Raw genomic sequence first — 14354 nt, 5'->3', positions numbered from 1 at the left:
GATGTATTAGTAATTCTTTCTAATCCCTCCCGAGGTTCATTAGTATTCTCTTTCTAATGACCAGCCAGACCGCGCTAGCAGCCTTGAGGGCGATCGCCGAGCGGACAAGTCCGTCAGGGGAAAGAAGAGACATGTTCAGATGACATGCCACACCACAACTATCTCCTCCTCATCAGCATCGCCACCGTCACGCCACATTGTAGCGATTCTGGATATCTACTAGGTCTTCAACTCATCATTCTTCATTCGTCATCGCTCTGGAGTCAAATCTGCCAAGAAAGCGCACCTCTCGACCTCTGAGCCGATTTCGGGTCGAGCCCGACGCCTCGACCTGCTCGGACGGCGAACGGTAGAGCTTCTTACCATGTCCACCTCTCAGCCTCGCCCGGAGATTGTGCTATCAGATGGATTCACCCACATCCGTAAAGTCCTCATCGGCAACCGCGGCGAGATCGCCTGTCGGATCATCAAGACATGCAAATCTCTAGGACTATCGAGCGTATCCATCTACTCTCCAGCGGACAGGTCCAGCTTGCACGTCAGACAAGCCGACGAGGCGTACTTATTACCTGGACCTGATCAGACGGCTTATATCGATGAGCAAGCCATCTTGGACATCGCAACAAAGAGTGGAGTGCAGGCTGTCATTCCTGGTTATGGTGAGCTTCTTCTCGATGCTGGTGCTCGCGTGACCTCGGAGTCAAGGTCGTTGCTGACCTTAGTCGCTGGGCTTTGTTCCTGCTACTTCGCCGATAGGTTTCTTATCCGAAAACGCTGGATTTGCCGAACGGGTCGAACGAGCCGGACTCGTCTGGGTCGGGCCTTCGTCGACGGTGATCAAGCAGTTTGGGCTTAAACATACAGCCAGGCGGTTAGCCATGGAAGCTGGAGTGAGTATCATTGATGACCGCGATTCGATCATACGCTATTGAAGGGTTGTAGTAGATCCGAGCTGATCATCATCTGTTCTGTTTGTATTTCCTGTACGGATAGGTCCCGGTCCTAACAGGCTCGGGGCTGGTAGAGACTGTCGAAGATGCCTTGAAGGCTGCAGAGGATGTCGGCTATCCCGTATGTACATACCATCTTATCTCAAAACCATCAGCCTGAATATACCTCCTGACCTTACCATAATCTCCTGAACCTGTCATCAGGTCATGCTCAAAGCCACCGCAGGCGGCGGAGGAATGGGCCTCCAGATCTGCCACACCCCTTCCCAAATCCCCTCTTCCTTCCAGACCGTCTACGACCGTTCAAAGACGCTCTTCCACGACCCAGGCATGTTCGTAGAGAAGTACATTCCCGAATCCAGGCACGTGGAAGTACAGGTCTTTGGGAACGGGATGGGCGGGGCTGTGCATTTTGGGGAGAGGGAGTGTAGTATACAGAGGAGACATCAGAAGGTTGTCGAGGAGTGTCCTTCGCCGTTCGTACATACTAGGCCAGGTAAGCGGTCGAGTTTTTGAGATGGACGGCAAGGAGCGACTTTGCTAACACGGTACTATCGATGGGACACAGGGTTGAGGAAACGGCTGACGGATTGTGCGGTCTCGTTGGCGAAGAGCGTTTCCTATGGGAGCGCAGGGACGGTGGAGTCAGTCAGCTAGTTCACGCCGCCAGTATTTCCCTGCTGATTTCTATACCCTTTGGCCTCCGCTAGGTTTTTGGTAGATGACCAGACGGGAGATTTCTACTTTCTGGAGATGAAGTGAGCGTGCTTCGCGGGACGAAGCGTTGGCAAGATGAAGCTCGAGGTGGATACTAAGGTTCGAGGTAATCCTTTGCAGCACTCGACTACAAGTTGAACACGGGATCACCGAAATGTGTTACGACGTCGATCTCGTCGCCCTTATGCTACAACAAGCCGAGATGCAGGCCCGAGATCAAGGCGGAGGGATCGACCTCGAATCGTTGAGGTCGTTGCAAAGAGAAGCTCCTCGAGGTTTCGCGATCGAGGCCAGGATCTACGCAGAAGTACCTTCTCGTAACTACGAGCCATCTCCCGGTCTCCTGCAACATGTCGAGTGGTACGAAGCCGCGGACGTCCGGATCGATACGTGGGTACACTCGGGTACGAATATCTCGTCCTTTTACGACCCGATGATTGCCAAGATGATGGTCTGGGACGAACAGTCGCACGATGCGGCGACCGAGAAGATGGTTCAGGCGTTATCCCGGAGTCTCGTACAAGGATGTCCGACAAATATCCGATTCCTATCAGCCATCGTCGATAGTCAGGCTTTTCGGAAGGGTGAAACGACGACCTCGTTTTTAACCCGAGAGGCTTTCGATTTTCAACCTGCCACACTCGATGTCATATCGGGCGGGGCATATACTACCATTCAGGACTGGCCGGCTAGAAGAGGCGTCTCGTTTGGCGTGCCCGAATCGGGTCCGATGGATGCAGTCTCGTTCAGGCTCGCCAATGTGATCGTCGGGAATCCTCAAACTATGGAGGGCCTCGAGGTGACGCTCATCGGTCCAGAACTGCTCTTCAACACGCCCGGTATCATCGCGGTCACAGGAGGAGTCATTGATGTTTATATCGATGGTGAACCCGTCGACATGTATATGCGACACTTGGTCCCCGCCGGAAAGAAACTGAAACTGGGATACGTGACTTCGGGATGTCGCGCTTATATCGCCATCAAGGGAGGGTTCCCATCCGTGCCACTCTATCTTGGCTCCAAAAGCACGACGTCGACATTAAAGCTTGGGGGCTATCAAGGTCGGCAGCTGTTCCCGAACGACCTACTAGAACTGGATCCAGCATGTAAAGAATGGGCGGTCCATCACGAACCGTTCAGTCTTCCCGCGAGGATCCGCTTGGATCAATTTTGGCGTGACGACTGGGTCTTGTACGTGATGCCCGGACCTCATGACGATCCCGAGTTCGTGACCGAGCAAGGTCAGCTTAGGCGAAGATCAATTTCGTCTGTAATCCCAGCTGACGCGCCGATGTATCGCAGACCGCGAGATCTTGTACTCGACGCGATGGAAGATCTCGCACAACGCAACGAGAAGCGGGTACCGGTTGAAAGGTCCACGTTTACGCTGGGCGCGGACAAGCGGAGGTGAAGGAGGCAGTCATCCGGCCAATGTGATCGATGAGCCTTACCCATATGGTGGCATGAACTGGAATGGGGATGAGCCGGTGCTCCTGCCTGTCGTAAGTACTGCCTTTTTTCAGCGAGAAGTAAACTCCGGGCTGAAGTTGAAAAATAAGGACGGTCCTATGGCTGGGGGCCTCGCCACAACGACCACAATTGTCCGAGCTGACCTCTGGCGGATGGGTCAATGTCGTCCAGGGAATCGAATACAGTTCAAGCGCATAACGTGGCAATCGGCGCGGGACCTGGCCGACCGGATCGAGGCGTTCATCGAGATGGTTCGGCGATTCGTCGAAGGGCAGGTAGGCGAGGAGGATCTATCGGGATTAGATATTGAGCTTCCAGATGGATGGGATGAAACTGTTCTGCACACGGTCGAAGGGGACGAGGCGAGTGGGACCGCGTTGGTCAAGTTCAGGCAGGTCAGTGATTTTGTGAGATTGCCACTCTGACTTCTGTAGACAACGTAGGCTGACGCTCATAGATCGCAGGCCGGAGATAGCCATATTCAAGTTACGTATGGCCCGATGACTGCTAGCGCATTGATGCGCTCGCACGTCCAGCAAGTCATAAACCGTATTCATGACATCGAGATTCCCGGTGTTGTCTGCGTCACCGGAACGACAAGAGGTGAAGATTGATGCCTTGCTCCCACTTGTGCCTCTACTGACGACCTTTTTCACGAAACAGCCTATAGCGTACAGTTTCATCCTCATCAAATATCACAAACTGCGCTCCTACAGGCTTTGGTCAATATCGAAAATTCCCTTGTGAAATCCCACGATCCACTACCCAGCCGGATCTTCAAGTTCCCTGTCCTGCTCGAGGACCCCATCTTCAAGGTAGCTGTTGCGGACTATACCGCGACGGTTCGAAGTTCGGCCGTCTACCTCCCTGACAACATGGACTACATCGCCAAGTCGAACGGCGTATGTGATCGAGAAACGGCGTCGAGATCGATCGTCGCCTGTCCTCAGTGAGTCTCAACTCAGAAAATTTGTAGGCATAACTCAGGCGGTCTGATCGCGCATGTGGTACAGGCTGGTCACTGCGCTCAGTTTCCTGGCTGGGACACCCTTCATCTTGCCATTGGATCCGAGGTATGTCGAGGTCAAATGTTTGCACAGAGCCTCTGTTTGACACTCATCCGCATTCGATCGGTCAGGCTAGTATATGTTGCACAAAAGTACAATCCAACGCGTATGTTCACGCCGGAGGGGACCGTCGGACTTGGTGGGCCTCTACTCGTTAGTGAGTCGGCCAGGCAGGGATCCGATTCGTGCAGCAGTCGACTGACCTTGATCGTCCAGTCTATCCTATGGAGTCCCCTGGCGGCTATCAATTCTGGGGAAGATCGCTCGCTGCATGGGATGTAAGCGCGCCTGTCATCACCTCAACATTCTCCTCATACACTGATCTGTACGACCGACACCCTACAGGCCTATGCGAACAAACCCGGATTCACCAAACCCTGGCTCTTGCGCGAATTCGATCAGATCCAGTTCTACGAGGTGGATCAGGCCGAGTTCGACCGATGTTACGAAGACTTCAAGACCGGTCGGTTCCGCTTCGAAGTCGAAGAGACCACTTTCGACCCGGCTGCATACAAGGTGTTTCTGGACTCCATCGAGCAGGAGACTAAGGATTTTGTGGCGAGGAGGAACGCGGCGAACCTGGTCTCTGGGGAAGAGGAGACGAGGTTGTTGGAGGTATGGCATGCTGATAGTGCCGAGCGGGATGGGGACGATCGGAGCGGGGACGATGTGGCGGTGAAAACGATAGATGGTAAGCCTCGCAAACTCCTCAAGCAGATAATCCCATACACTCTCGGTCAGCGCTTATAACCTTGCCCTTGTCGCCCCCCTTATATAGACCGAAGCGTTCACGTAGTGGCGCCCATGACATCTAGCGTATGGAAAGTGCTGGTCGAGGCTGGCGACAAGGTCGAACAAGGTCAGACGCTGGTCATCCTGGAAGCTATGAAGATGGAGATCCGTGAGTCCGGCTTTCGTATCATCTCAACGCGAGATCGACATCATCGTCCCAAACCTGACGACCCCGTCTTCCTCCCATCTCTAATTGTGACCGTGGCAGCAATCCGAGCGGACGAAACGATGGACGGCTCGACCGTCGTCAAGGTCGTCGCCAAACCGGGTAGCCTGATGGATCCCGGTCAGACGTTGGTGTTATTATCATCAAGATCATCAGAATAGGCGGGGCGCAAACGACCCGACTAAGAGGTCCGGGTTCTCTTCAACAACAGCAAGAACGGGTCGGATGGCGTAAACGATGGCGGATGGGGTGGAGTGACGATAGTGGCAAGATTCGCTAAGAAGCAGCGAGTTTATCGATCGAGCGGGAATCTGGGATAGCGTACGTTTCACTTCGAATCGAGTGGAAAGGGTCATCGGTTTAGTCTGTAAAGGATGGGCGATATGCGCCAATAGCGTATGTAGATGTAACATCTTGGGTCAAGGGGTCCGTAAAAGCGTTGTATTAGCATTGCCATAGCATACCCACTGAGCGAGGCGTGGAGTGACACTGAGGAAAATGACCCGTTGGTGTTGTCATCTCATCGAGCCGTATGTGCGGTACGGCGGAGGCGGCGACGACCAGAACACAGTGATGATCACGTCAGGTGGCAGGTTGTCAGCGCGTCAGCTCGTCCGCTCGTCAACTCGTCAGCTAGTCTTCACTCTGAGTATCCGATTGACGATGACGCCCTGATCGCCCTGATTATGAATCGCAGCTCGCGAACCTCGCAGTTTGAAACGGCCTCGGCCTAGATCACGATCGGCCAACTTTTGCCATTACGTTACCTTACGGGCCCGAATAACCGGTCCCTCGCTGATCTTTTGCATAGCCGGACCCGTGTAGCGCGTTATCGCCGCGCGTTACGGTGCTACCGGTTATTCGATCTTCGCTAGTGTGATGATTACCGGTGGAATGACGGCAACGGGCGCCTCGAACAACAAATGGGATGGGTGAGGAGATGGCGATTTTTCTGCAAAAGCGGTCAAAGGGGGGGGTATATAGGAAGGTATGTGAGGAAATGGTGGTGGTGCAGTATATCGAGTCTGGAATATCGCCACAGATACGCATAGACATCCTCGATACCTTACCTCGAACTTGCTGGTTCCCGACGATCATCGCCTGATCGGATACTTTTTCCCCCTCTACGGAATCAAAACCAAATCGATCGAGATCACCTGACCTCGGCGCGCTACCCCCTATCCTCGAGCCCTCGAGCCATGTCGTCCTCCCAGCTCGACAAACAAGAACCTCAATCCTCGGCCTCGTCCATCACCGTCGCCGAAAACCATTACCACTCGCACGACCCATCTTTACCAGCGAAATCGAAACCCGGTTCGTTCGAGGACCACACGCTCAAACCTCGACCTTGGATCCGCAAGACCACCCCTTACTCCAGGATCATCGAACAACCCTACGATGGCGCGGGGACGAGGGAACAACCTTTCCTCATCGACTGGGTGTCCTCCACCGCTCCTTCGACGGATATCGGGGAGAAGGGCAGCGATGAGTCCAAGTTCGTCGACGTAGAGAACCCCATGACCTATGGGAAAGCCTACAAGTGGTCCATCGTCGTCTTGGCTGCCATGTCCACTTTGGGGGTGTCGATGGCCAGTTCGATGTTGTCCGCCGCCGTGTTCGACATGCGGGTCGATTTCCCTGGCAAATCAATCGAGAGCTATATCATGGGTGAGTCTTCCGAACTTTCGCCTCATGTTCAAGCCAGAACGTCGAGAGCTAATTTGCCTTTCCCGCCAACCACGACAGTCACCTCCGGCTTTGTCCTCGGATTCGTCCTCGGTCCCTTCATCTGGGCCCCCATGTCCGAGATCTACGGCCGTCGTTCCCTCTTCATCTACACCTACATCGCTTTCACCCTCTTCAACGGCCTCGTCTGCGCCTCCCAAAACCTCGCTACGGTCATCGTCTTCCGTTTCCTCGCCGGAACCTTCGGAGCGTCGGCCATGACCAACGCCGGAGGGGTCGTCGCCGACGTCTTCGAGGCCAAACAACGAGGTCTCGGGATGGCCGTGTTCGCTTCTGCACCGTTCATGGGCCCAGCTATCGGACCCATCATCGGCGGGTTTTTGGGTGAACACCGGGGCTGGCGCTGGGTAGCCGGTCTCCTCACCTTCTTCTCCGGTTTCCTCACCCTCCTCGGTTTCCTGTTCCTGCCCGAGACTTACGGCCCTGTTATCCTACGTCAACGAGCCAAACGGTTGTCCAAGATCACCGGGGACGTCTACCTCTCCCGTGGAGATGCGAGCGCTCCGACCAAGGCGAGGCAGGTCTTTGGGAAGGCTCTGGCTATGCCTTGGATCTTGTTGTTCAAGGAGCCTATCGTCGCGCTCATGGCCCTGTACTTGGCGGTGATCTACGCCATCCTCTACGTGAGTACCAGCCGGGTCATTTTGACATGACGTGCACGTTACTCATTCCTCTCCTCCGTCTTCCATGATCACTCAGATGCTCTTCACGGCCTTCCCCATCGTCTTCCAACAGAACCGCGGATGGTCCCCCGGGATCGGCGGTCTCGCATTCATCGGTATCGCCGTCGGCGTAGCCCTCGCCCTGGCCTACGTGGTCGTGATCGAGAACCCTCGATACTCCCGTAAACTGAAAACTCAGGGCGGTTGGCTCGTCCCCGAAGAGAGGCTCTTCACCGCCATGGTAGGCGGCATCATGCTCCCCGCTGGTCTCTTCATCTTCGCTTGGACCGCCGTGCCCACCCACATCCACTGGATCGCTCCGATCATCGGTTCAGTCCCCTTCGGGTGCGGAATGGTGCTCGTCTTCCTCGGAGTGCTCGGGTACCTGGTCGATGCCTACTTGATCTTCGCCGCCTCGGTCCTCGCTGGGAACACGGTCGTCAGGAGCATCTTCGGGGTAGCCTTCCCCCTCTTTACCAAACGCATGTGCGACAACCTCGGAGTCAACTACGCTGGAACCCTCATCGCTTGTCTCGCCTTGCTCTTCGCTCCTTCCCCCTTCATCTTTTACGTCTACGGCAAGAAGATCCGGAGGTCGACCGCTTTCGGACGGATCGGGGACGATATCGGTCAGATGCTCAAGGCGGGCATGACCCCCGTGCAGATCCAGAAGGCCATGGCCGCTGCTGCTGCGGCGAAAAAGGCCGAGGGCGAGAATGATGTCCCCGCCGTGGTGGACGTCGAGGCTTCGATCAATGCGCCGGCCATCGCTTCTGCTGGTGACGACGCTGTCGGTGCCGCGCAGAACGCTACGAAAGAGCAGGTCTAGAAAGACGAACGCTCGGGACAAACGCTCGGGAATCCACGTACGACAACAATAGATGCAAACCGATTAGATGCGTAAATAGATCAAATAGATACCAGTTGTAGCCAGTATCCCACCCATCAGCATGGATTATAATGATCGTACAGAGAAGCGCAGTTGTTTTCTTCGTGTTTCAGGTTGACTGCACGGACATGGATCGCTCATCCTTCAAGTCCGCTCGTGGGTTTATTGACGATTCGTCATATTCCAGCCTCACAGAGCCTCAAAAGGTTGCACTACACTGGCTAAATGGACTCCATCTATCTGTACATCACAAGCGACTCAGGACAGCCGGTATCCTCTCCTCATGGCTTCTGAGTCAGAATCAGAAGATAGCCAAGAATCGAGCGCAATGTCCAGCGAGGCTGACGTGCAAGGGGACGAATCAAGAGAGATCCCAACGTTACTAGAACCGGCAGGTAAGCAGCTGATATGCCCCTTTATGCAGGGATAAGTCCGCTAATCGCAGTCAAATCTACAGGGTATGGATCATCCTCCTGCGGTTACTGTTCACCTCCAGGAGAGAGGAGCTCATCGTCGACCAGCAAAAGCTATGGCAGTAAGTCCCGATGACTTATTTGGCTACGCAGTATCTGATCGTGTCTGGTCTTTGGGGCACCTACAATTAGTGATCGCACCTCAGATGTCGCCTAGAGTAAGACTTACTATACAAATAGCCTTGGCTTTAAGATCTGAAACACGAGAAGCTGATTCATATCGTATCATTCTTAGGTCTATCAACAGCTCATCGACCGCGGCTGGAGACGTTCCGGCGACTACGTCTACCAGTAAGCCCTTACATCCCCTTCTCTCCTTAACACCCCCCCCCCCGGGGTACGCTAACCTGAAAAGAAAACCTCCTTCGCTTCTGAGTAGCCCGGATAACGCGAACACATGTTGTCCGCAACTGACAATCCGGCTAGACGCCATGGCGTTCAAACCCGAAAAAGATCGAAAGCTGCGACAAATCTTGAATAGGTGGAAGAGGTTTGTGATGGAAGGGAATGAGAAGGAGAAGGAAACGGAAGAGAAGGTCGGGTTACCCAGGAGTACGGTTGGAGCGACCAGAGCTTTTGGAGGCGAAGATGGCAAGAAGGGACGGGAAAAGATCGAGATTGATGAGCCGAAAGAAGCAGATCCAACCACATCTGCGAGCGGGTACGTCGGTCAGCTTCCTTTACTCACCCGCTCGCTCTTTGCTAATCCGCAAGCTCTCGACATGAGAGGCCAACGGAGAATAGTAGTCAGAAACGTATCCGAGAATACCCGGACCTCACAAGTGGTCCAACGATAGAGGGTCGGAAACGTCAGAAAGGGAATCAGAAGCCCAATAACCAGAACAACAAGAACAAGAACAAGCCGTTCGACTTTCCCGAAGAGTTACATGCACCAGAATGGATCAATGGAGGACCAGCCGCAGCTCATCAGTTCGAGGTCAGTCCGAACCTTACCAGACCATCGCACAAGTCGTCGGTTCTTACAACCGCGTCTCGGTCCTTGACCAGATCCGACTGGTCAAAGCGGAAGCCACGCCCGAGACATTTGCACTGTACGACAAGTACCAACAAGCCGTCCATGGGGATAAACCGGGGAAGAATACTATGAGCAGTTTCAAGAGGTTCTTGTGCAAGAATCCGTTAGGCGTAAGTTCGTCATCGCCAGCATCGAGCTCGAAGTTAAGATTCGAATCAGGGCTGAGCGTTTCTCTTCAATCTCGCAGTGGCAGAAGATGAAATATCCGGAAGGTCAAGATGTACCCGCCCACCTTCCTACTCACTACGGAGGATATCATCAACGTACGTAGGGCATCCATCAAGTTCCACGAAGATCCCTCGCTCATTTTGTCTCTTCAATCCCGTTGTCCTGATCCTGAGATAGTCTGGATGGTGGATGACAAACTGGTGGCCTTCTCCGTCATCGACATTCTTCCGGGATGCGTATCGAGCGTCTACTTTGTCTGGGATCCGGATTATGCCTGGGCGAGTTTAGGAAAGGTTTGTCGGCGTTTGTGACACCGATCGAGTCGGGACTCTGGAACTGAAGGGTTCGATCTGGTGATATCGCAGCTTTCAGCCCTAAGAGAGGCAGCTCTGGCAAGGGAGATGCAACAAGCGGGAATAGATGGCGCAGGATGGCTATACATGGGTCAGCTTTCCTGCCATGTCCCATCCTGGGATGACAGGCTGAACAAAGCTGCGATCCGATCGGACAGGCTTCTACATCCATTCTTGTCAAAAGATGCGTTACAAGGGCGAATACTCGCCTTCTCAATTGCTCGATCCTGTGAGTCTTGAGACATCCGGTTCAGGTGTTAGATCAGAACTGAGGAAGCCATATAAAGGGAACGAATACATGGCACGCTCTCGAAAACGTGAAAGGCTTGCTGGATTCGCATCCAACCGGCTATCATCCATTCGACGGTAGCGTCAACGAAGCCTATGTGAGTCGGAATTCGTCAACGACCTCCTCCGTCGGGACAAAAGGGTCGGATGCCTGGCCAAAACCTCCGCCGCCAGGTTTCCGAGAGCCCCAGACTGTCAGCAAGGAAACGTTGAGGAATCTGGCCGTCTTTCTCGGAGACCAGCTCGTGCTCCTCAAGGTAAGACAACTGATAAATATGTGTGGCCGCAATGCGATGGCTGAAAGGCACTGTCTCAGTCCGTACCCTTCCGACGTCCTTCACAAGGCCTCGAGATGGCTTCTCAACTAGTCGCGGCGGTCGGAGAGGACATGATCGCGACAACAAAGACGCTCGATCGTAACGTCTTCATGGCGCTCTAAGAGCTGGCTTCGCCTACAAGCATCGATAGCAGCACTTCGCGAGCCTTCTTCGCATCCGCTGTACCCTTGCTGTCCTTCATGACCTGACCTACGAGACGCATGACGACCTTTTCTTTGCCTTTTCGCACCGATTCAGCTTCTGCAGGGAGCTTTTCAATGACGGCACGACACAGTTCGGCTAGGGTGTCCGCTCCAGAATCTCCCGCAGCGACAAGGCCCATCTGAGTGGCCAAGAGCTTGATGTCGGTATCGGCAGTGATAGTAGCTTGCTCAAGCAAATGCTTGAGTAAATTCTTTGCGGCGGTGCCTGGAAGTGGCGATATGTCGTTTAGGGGCACAAGATTATCTGCAGCGACGCGGTACCGAACTCACCTGTCATTTCGCCAGTTTCCACTAATGCAAGCAAACTGCTCAGGGTCTGAGGTGGCACCCGATCCCATGTCCAGATCTCGTTCTTTCGAGCGAGTCTGCCTAGTAACTCGTTGACGATCCAGTTGACAGCTTGCTTGCCATCACGAGACTGGTCGTTGCCTACGACTTCTTCGAAATACGCGACTCCGGACCCTTCGACATCGTCCATCGAAAGCAGCACTTCGGTGTCGGCCAGCGAGACTCCGTACTGCTCCGGCAGGCGTCTACGGACGTCGTCAGGCAGTTCCGGCAGACTCCGACGGATACTTTCGAGATATCCCTGTTCAATGGAACCGTTAGCTGGTTGTTCAGAGGAGAAGGCGGGGGACATTGTGCGAGGTAACTCACCGGTAAGATCACGATGGGTCCAAGGTTCCCATCCGGCATGTACCGATAATCCTCGGCTTCCTCTTTCGTCCGCAGGGTAAACGTCTCTCCCTTGGCCTCGTCGAATCCTCTCGTCTCTTGTCTCAGCGGTACATCCGGTTTGTCGAGGTAATGCTTGAGATGTCGTCTCCGTTCATTGTCTGCAGGCCAACACACTGCTTAGTAAGCTCTTCGAAGCTCAAATGTCGACTAGAACTGACCTAGTGCTGCCATCATAAATCTAACACTATTCAAGTTCTTGATCTCACAACGAGTCCCGAACGGGGTCCCGGTTCTGTGAATGGACACGTTTGCGTCGACTCGCATCGAGCCCTGTGCTTAGCGGTCAGCGACGGGTCATTCGGAGAGTTTCGATTATCAGCACACCTTTTCCATGTCACCATCGCTAGCCTTGATCCTCCTCAACAGAGCTTGCAGTTTCCGAATGAAAGCACCGGCTTCCTTAGGAGATCTGCTCAGGAAAGATATTAAATCTCTTCACGATCAGCGTTCCACTTGGCTTTGCCAGACTGCGGTCAGCTCGGCATACCTCATATCCGCCTCGGTAACGATCTCCATCAACCCCATCCCCGCTCGATTCAAGTCGATATGGGTGCTCCCATCCGCGAGCTTTGTCGTCTTGGCCGTATCCTGTCGCGAGTTACCCAAAGATTAGTTCAAAATCTTAAACCGCATCGCATGCAACAGACACATTTGCAGCGACCGTATCCTCACCTGTTCGATCTGGATTTGTTGGATCCTAACGGTTACATCCCGATCGAGCGTAGGGTCGAGGTCGGGTGATAATTCGATTTTACCCTCCGTAGCAATCGGGTCTGCTCACCATGAGTACAATCGGTATCAGGGATCCGGTCCTTCGTCGAAGAGGCGTGATCTGACCGAGATGTGAGCTTACTGTAATGTTGCGTGATCTGGTATGAAGCCGGAATATCGTGGTAAAAGTAGTGTTTCCTATCAAACGTCGACCTGGGATTCTGAAGACAACGAAAACTCATATCAGCGACTCCAGTCTCTCGGTTGCACGATACGTCGGCAAGGAAGAACGGGGCTTACTATCGTGCAATTCAAGGCTAGTGCCGTTGAGACGGTTAGATCTACCGCTTGTCGATTCAAGACCTACACCATCAGCACGATTCCCATCAAATTCGATATTCGGCAAGTTACCGACACATCGATACGATAAGAATGAGCTATCATCCCTCAAACATAGAATCACGAAGAACATCCAAATAGGGCTCACCGGCAAAGTCCCCGGGAACCCGGCATCGAAAGGTACGACGTTCGTATTCGGTTCCTCCTCGAACGAAGTCCTACTCGCCGAAAACAACTTGTGATCCGTCCGGATCTGAGCGTGGATTTCTAACCCGATGACCGTCTCCCAGCCTTCCAACCCTGGCTCGGAGACGGGAGGTGGTGCGGTTGATGTTTCTCCCAATGTCCTGCTTTGATGCGCAGCTGCAGAGCTGTAATTCCGGGCAGGTGTAGAACTAGAATCTCGATAGAGGTGTCTTGAAGAAGGGATGATATTGGATGAGGAAGCGAGCCTTGCAGAAGAAGGCGAGGCCGGTCGTGCATTCCGAGCTAGAATCCGGATAGACCTCGGATGTCGTAAAGCCCGTGTCAGGCGAATTATCGAACCCGCTGGCCGAGGCAAACTTTGCATCTTGCCAAGGATACCGGTAGTACAAACTGGTGACGTATATTCGGCCCTCCGAGTGAGCTATAGTCAAGAGGGATCTGATAAAAGGTTAATCAGCGATATACTGCGCTACTACAGCGATGCCTTACGCCGGGTCATACTCGTGTTGGAAGGTTGAACGACGATCGAGGCTCGGACTTTTTGACCCGAGACTCGTCGTTCGCCTTGGCAGGACCATCAAGATCGCCGAGGTATCGTTACGACAGCATGTCTTGATAGATGATAGAATGGTATGTCGATGTAATGTCAAATCACATATGCGTATGACGACCAAGTAGAAATACATGATCAAGATCAAGAGCAGGCACCTAGGTCTCTCGCCTACGGAGCGTACGGAGAATACAAAAACCTAATCAAAAACCTTCTTCCGACCCGCTTCAACCCCCTCCCTAGTCAAGAACGTCGACGACCGGTTTTATCCTCGGTTAGGACACCCAGCGCACTTGCAGACGTCCCCACAGGTACAGGTGGTCGATGAAGGGCCGCACGATTGACACTTCTCGCCGCACCTAGGAAGAGACGAACGACACGAAATGACGGACTCGGGTAAGCAAAAGTAGAACGTATAACGAGAGAGGTCGAGATGAGATGCCAGAGCGGGAACTCACTTGCAACCGGTCTTCTCCTCCTTGGCCTTGTTA

General features: G+C 53.6%; 4 protein-coding genes across 4 annotated transcripts; 3 read left to right on the top strand and 1 right to left on the bottom strand.

Annotated features, from left to right (window-relative positions):
- Positions 1-179: 179 nt before the first annotated feature.
- On the top strand, positions 180-5649 carry HD553DRAFT_349041 (allophanate hydrolase subunit 2-domain-containing protein). Its single transcript, XM_046183431.1, has 17 exons — positions 180-659; positions 757-890; positions 994-1071; positions 1155-1446; positions 1519-1594; positions 1661-1708; positions 1788-2908; positions 2970-3169; positions 3227-3532; positions 3602-3740; positions 3801-4086; positions 4151-4210; positions 4276-4361; positions 4421-4482; positions 4550-4895; positions 4983-5105; positions 5205-5649. The coding sequence occupies exons 1-17, from the start codon at positions 365-367 to the stop codon at positions 5321-5323; spliced, it is 3771 nt and encodes a 1256-aa protein (XP_046037655.1). The 5' UTR covers positions 180-364; the 3' UTR covers positions 5324-5649.
- Positions 5650-6175: 526 nt separating this feature from the next.
- Positions 6176-8542, top strand: HD553DRAFT_202898 (putative mfs-multidrug-resistance transporter). Its single transcript, XM_046177111.1, has 3 exons — positions 6176-6830; positions 6909-7531; positions 7608-8542. The coding sequence occupies exons 1-3, from the start codon at positions 6362-6364 to the stop codon at positions 8397-8399; spliced, it is 1884 nt and encodes a 627-aa protein (XP_046037654.1). The 5' UTR covers positions 6176-6361; the 3' UTR covers positions 8400-8542.
- A 245-nt stretch (positions 8543-8787) lies between these two features.
- Positions 8788-11169, top strand: HD553DRAFT_340787 (arginine-tRNA-protein transferase; the record flags this gene model as incomplete). Its single annotated transcript, XM_046182583.1, has 13 exons — positions 8788-8854; positions 8917-8994; positions 9065-9090; positions 9168-9223; positions 9312-9593; positions 9662-9869; positions 9941-10078; positions 10156-10231; positions 10314-10429; positions 10502-10580; positions 10648-10718; positions 10777-11034; positions 11146-11169. 13 exons carry the CDS (start codon positions 8788-8790, stop codon positions 11167-11169), a joined length of 1479 nt encoding a protein of 492 aa, XP_046037653.1.
- On the bottom strand, positions 10937-13904 carry HD553DRAFT_202801 (GatB/GatE catalytic domain-containing protein). Its single transcript, XM_046177110.1, has 11 exons — positions 13815-13904; positions 13255-13751; positions 13068-13130; positions 12910-12988; positions 12729-12829; positions 12544-12644; positions 12381-12465; positions 12215-12326; positions 11976-12154; positions 11589-11907; positions 10937-11523 (listed from the first exon to the last, which is right to left on the bottom strand). The coding sequence occupies exons 2-11, from the start codon at positions 13675-13677 to the stop codon at positions 11213-11215; spliced, it is 1773 nt and encodes a 590-aa protein (XP_046037652.1). The 5' UTR covers positions 13678-13751; positions 13815-13904; the 3' UTR covers positions 10937-11212.
- Between the last annotated feature and the right edge of the window lie 450 nt (positions 13905-14354).

This window comes from Filobasidium floriforme (genome assembly GCF_021052385.1).
Source record: "Filobasidium floriforme strain CBS 6241 chromosome Unknown HD553scaffold_7, whole genome shotgun sequence".
In the NCBI taxonomy this organism is placed as follows: domain Eukaryota; kingdom Fungi; phylum Basidiomycota; class Tremellomycetes; order Filobasidiales; family Filobasidiaceae; genus Filobasidium; species Filobasidium floriforme.
This window is presented reverse-complemented; position numbering and strand designations above follow the sequence as displayed.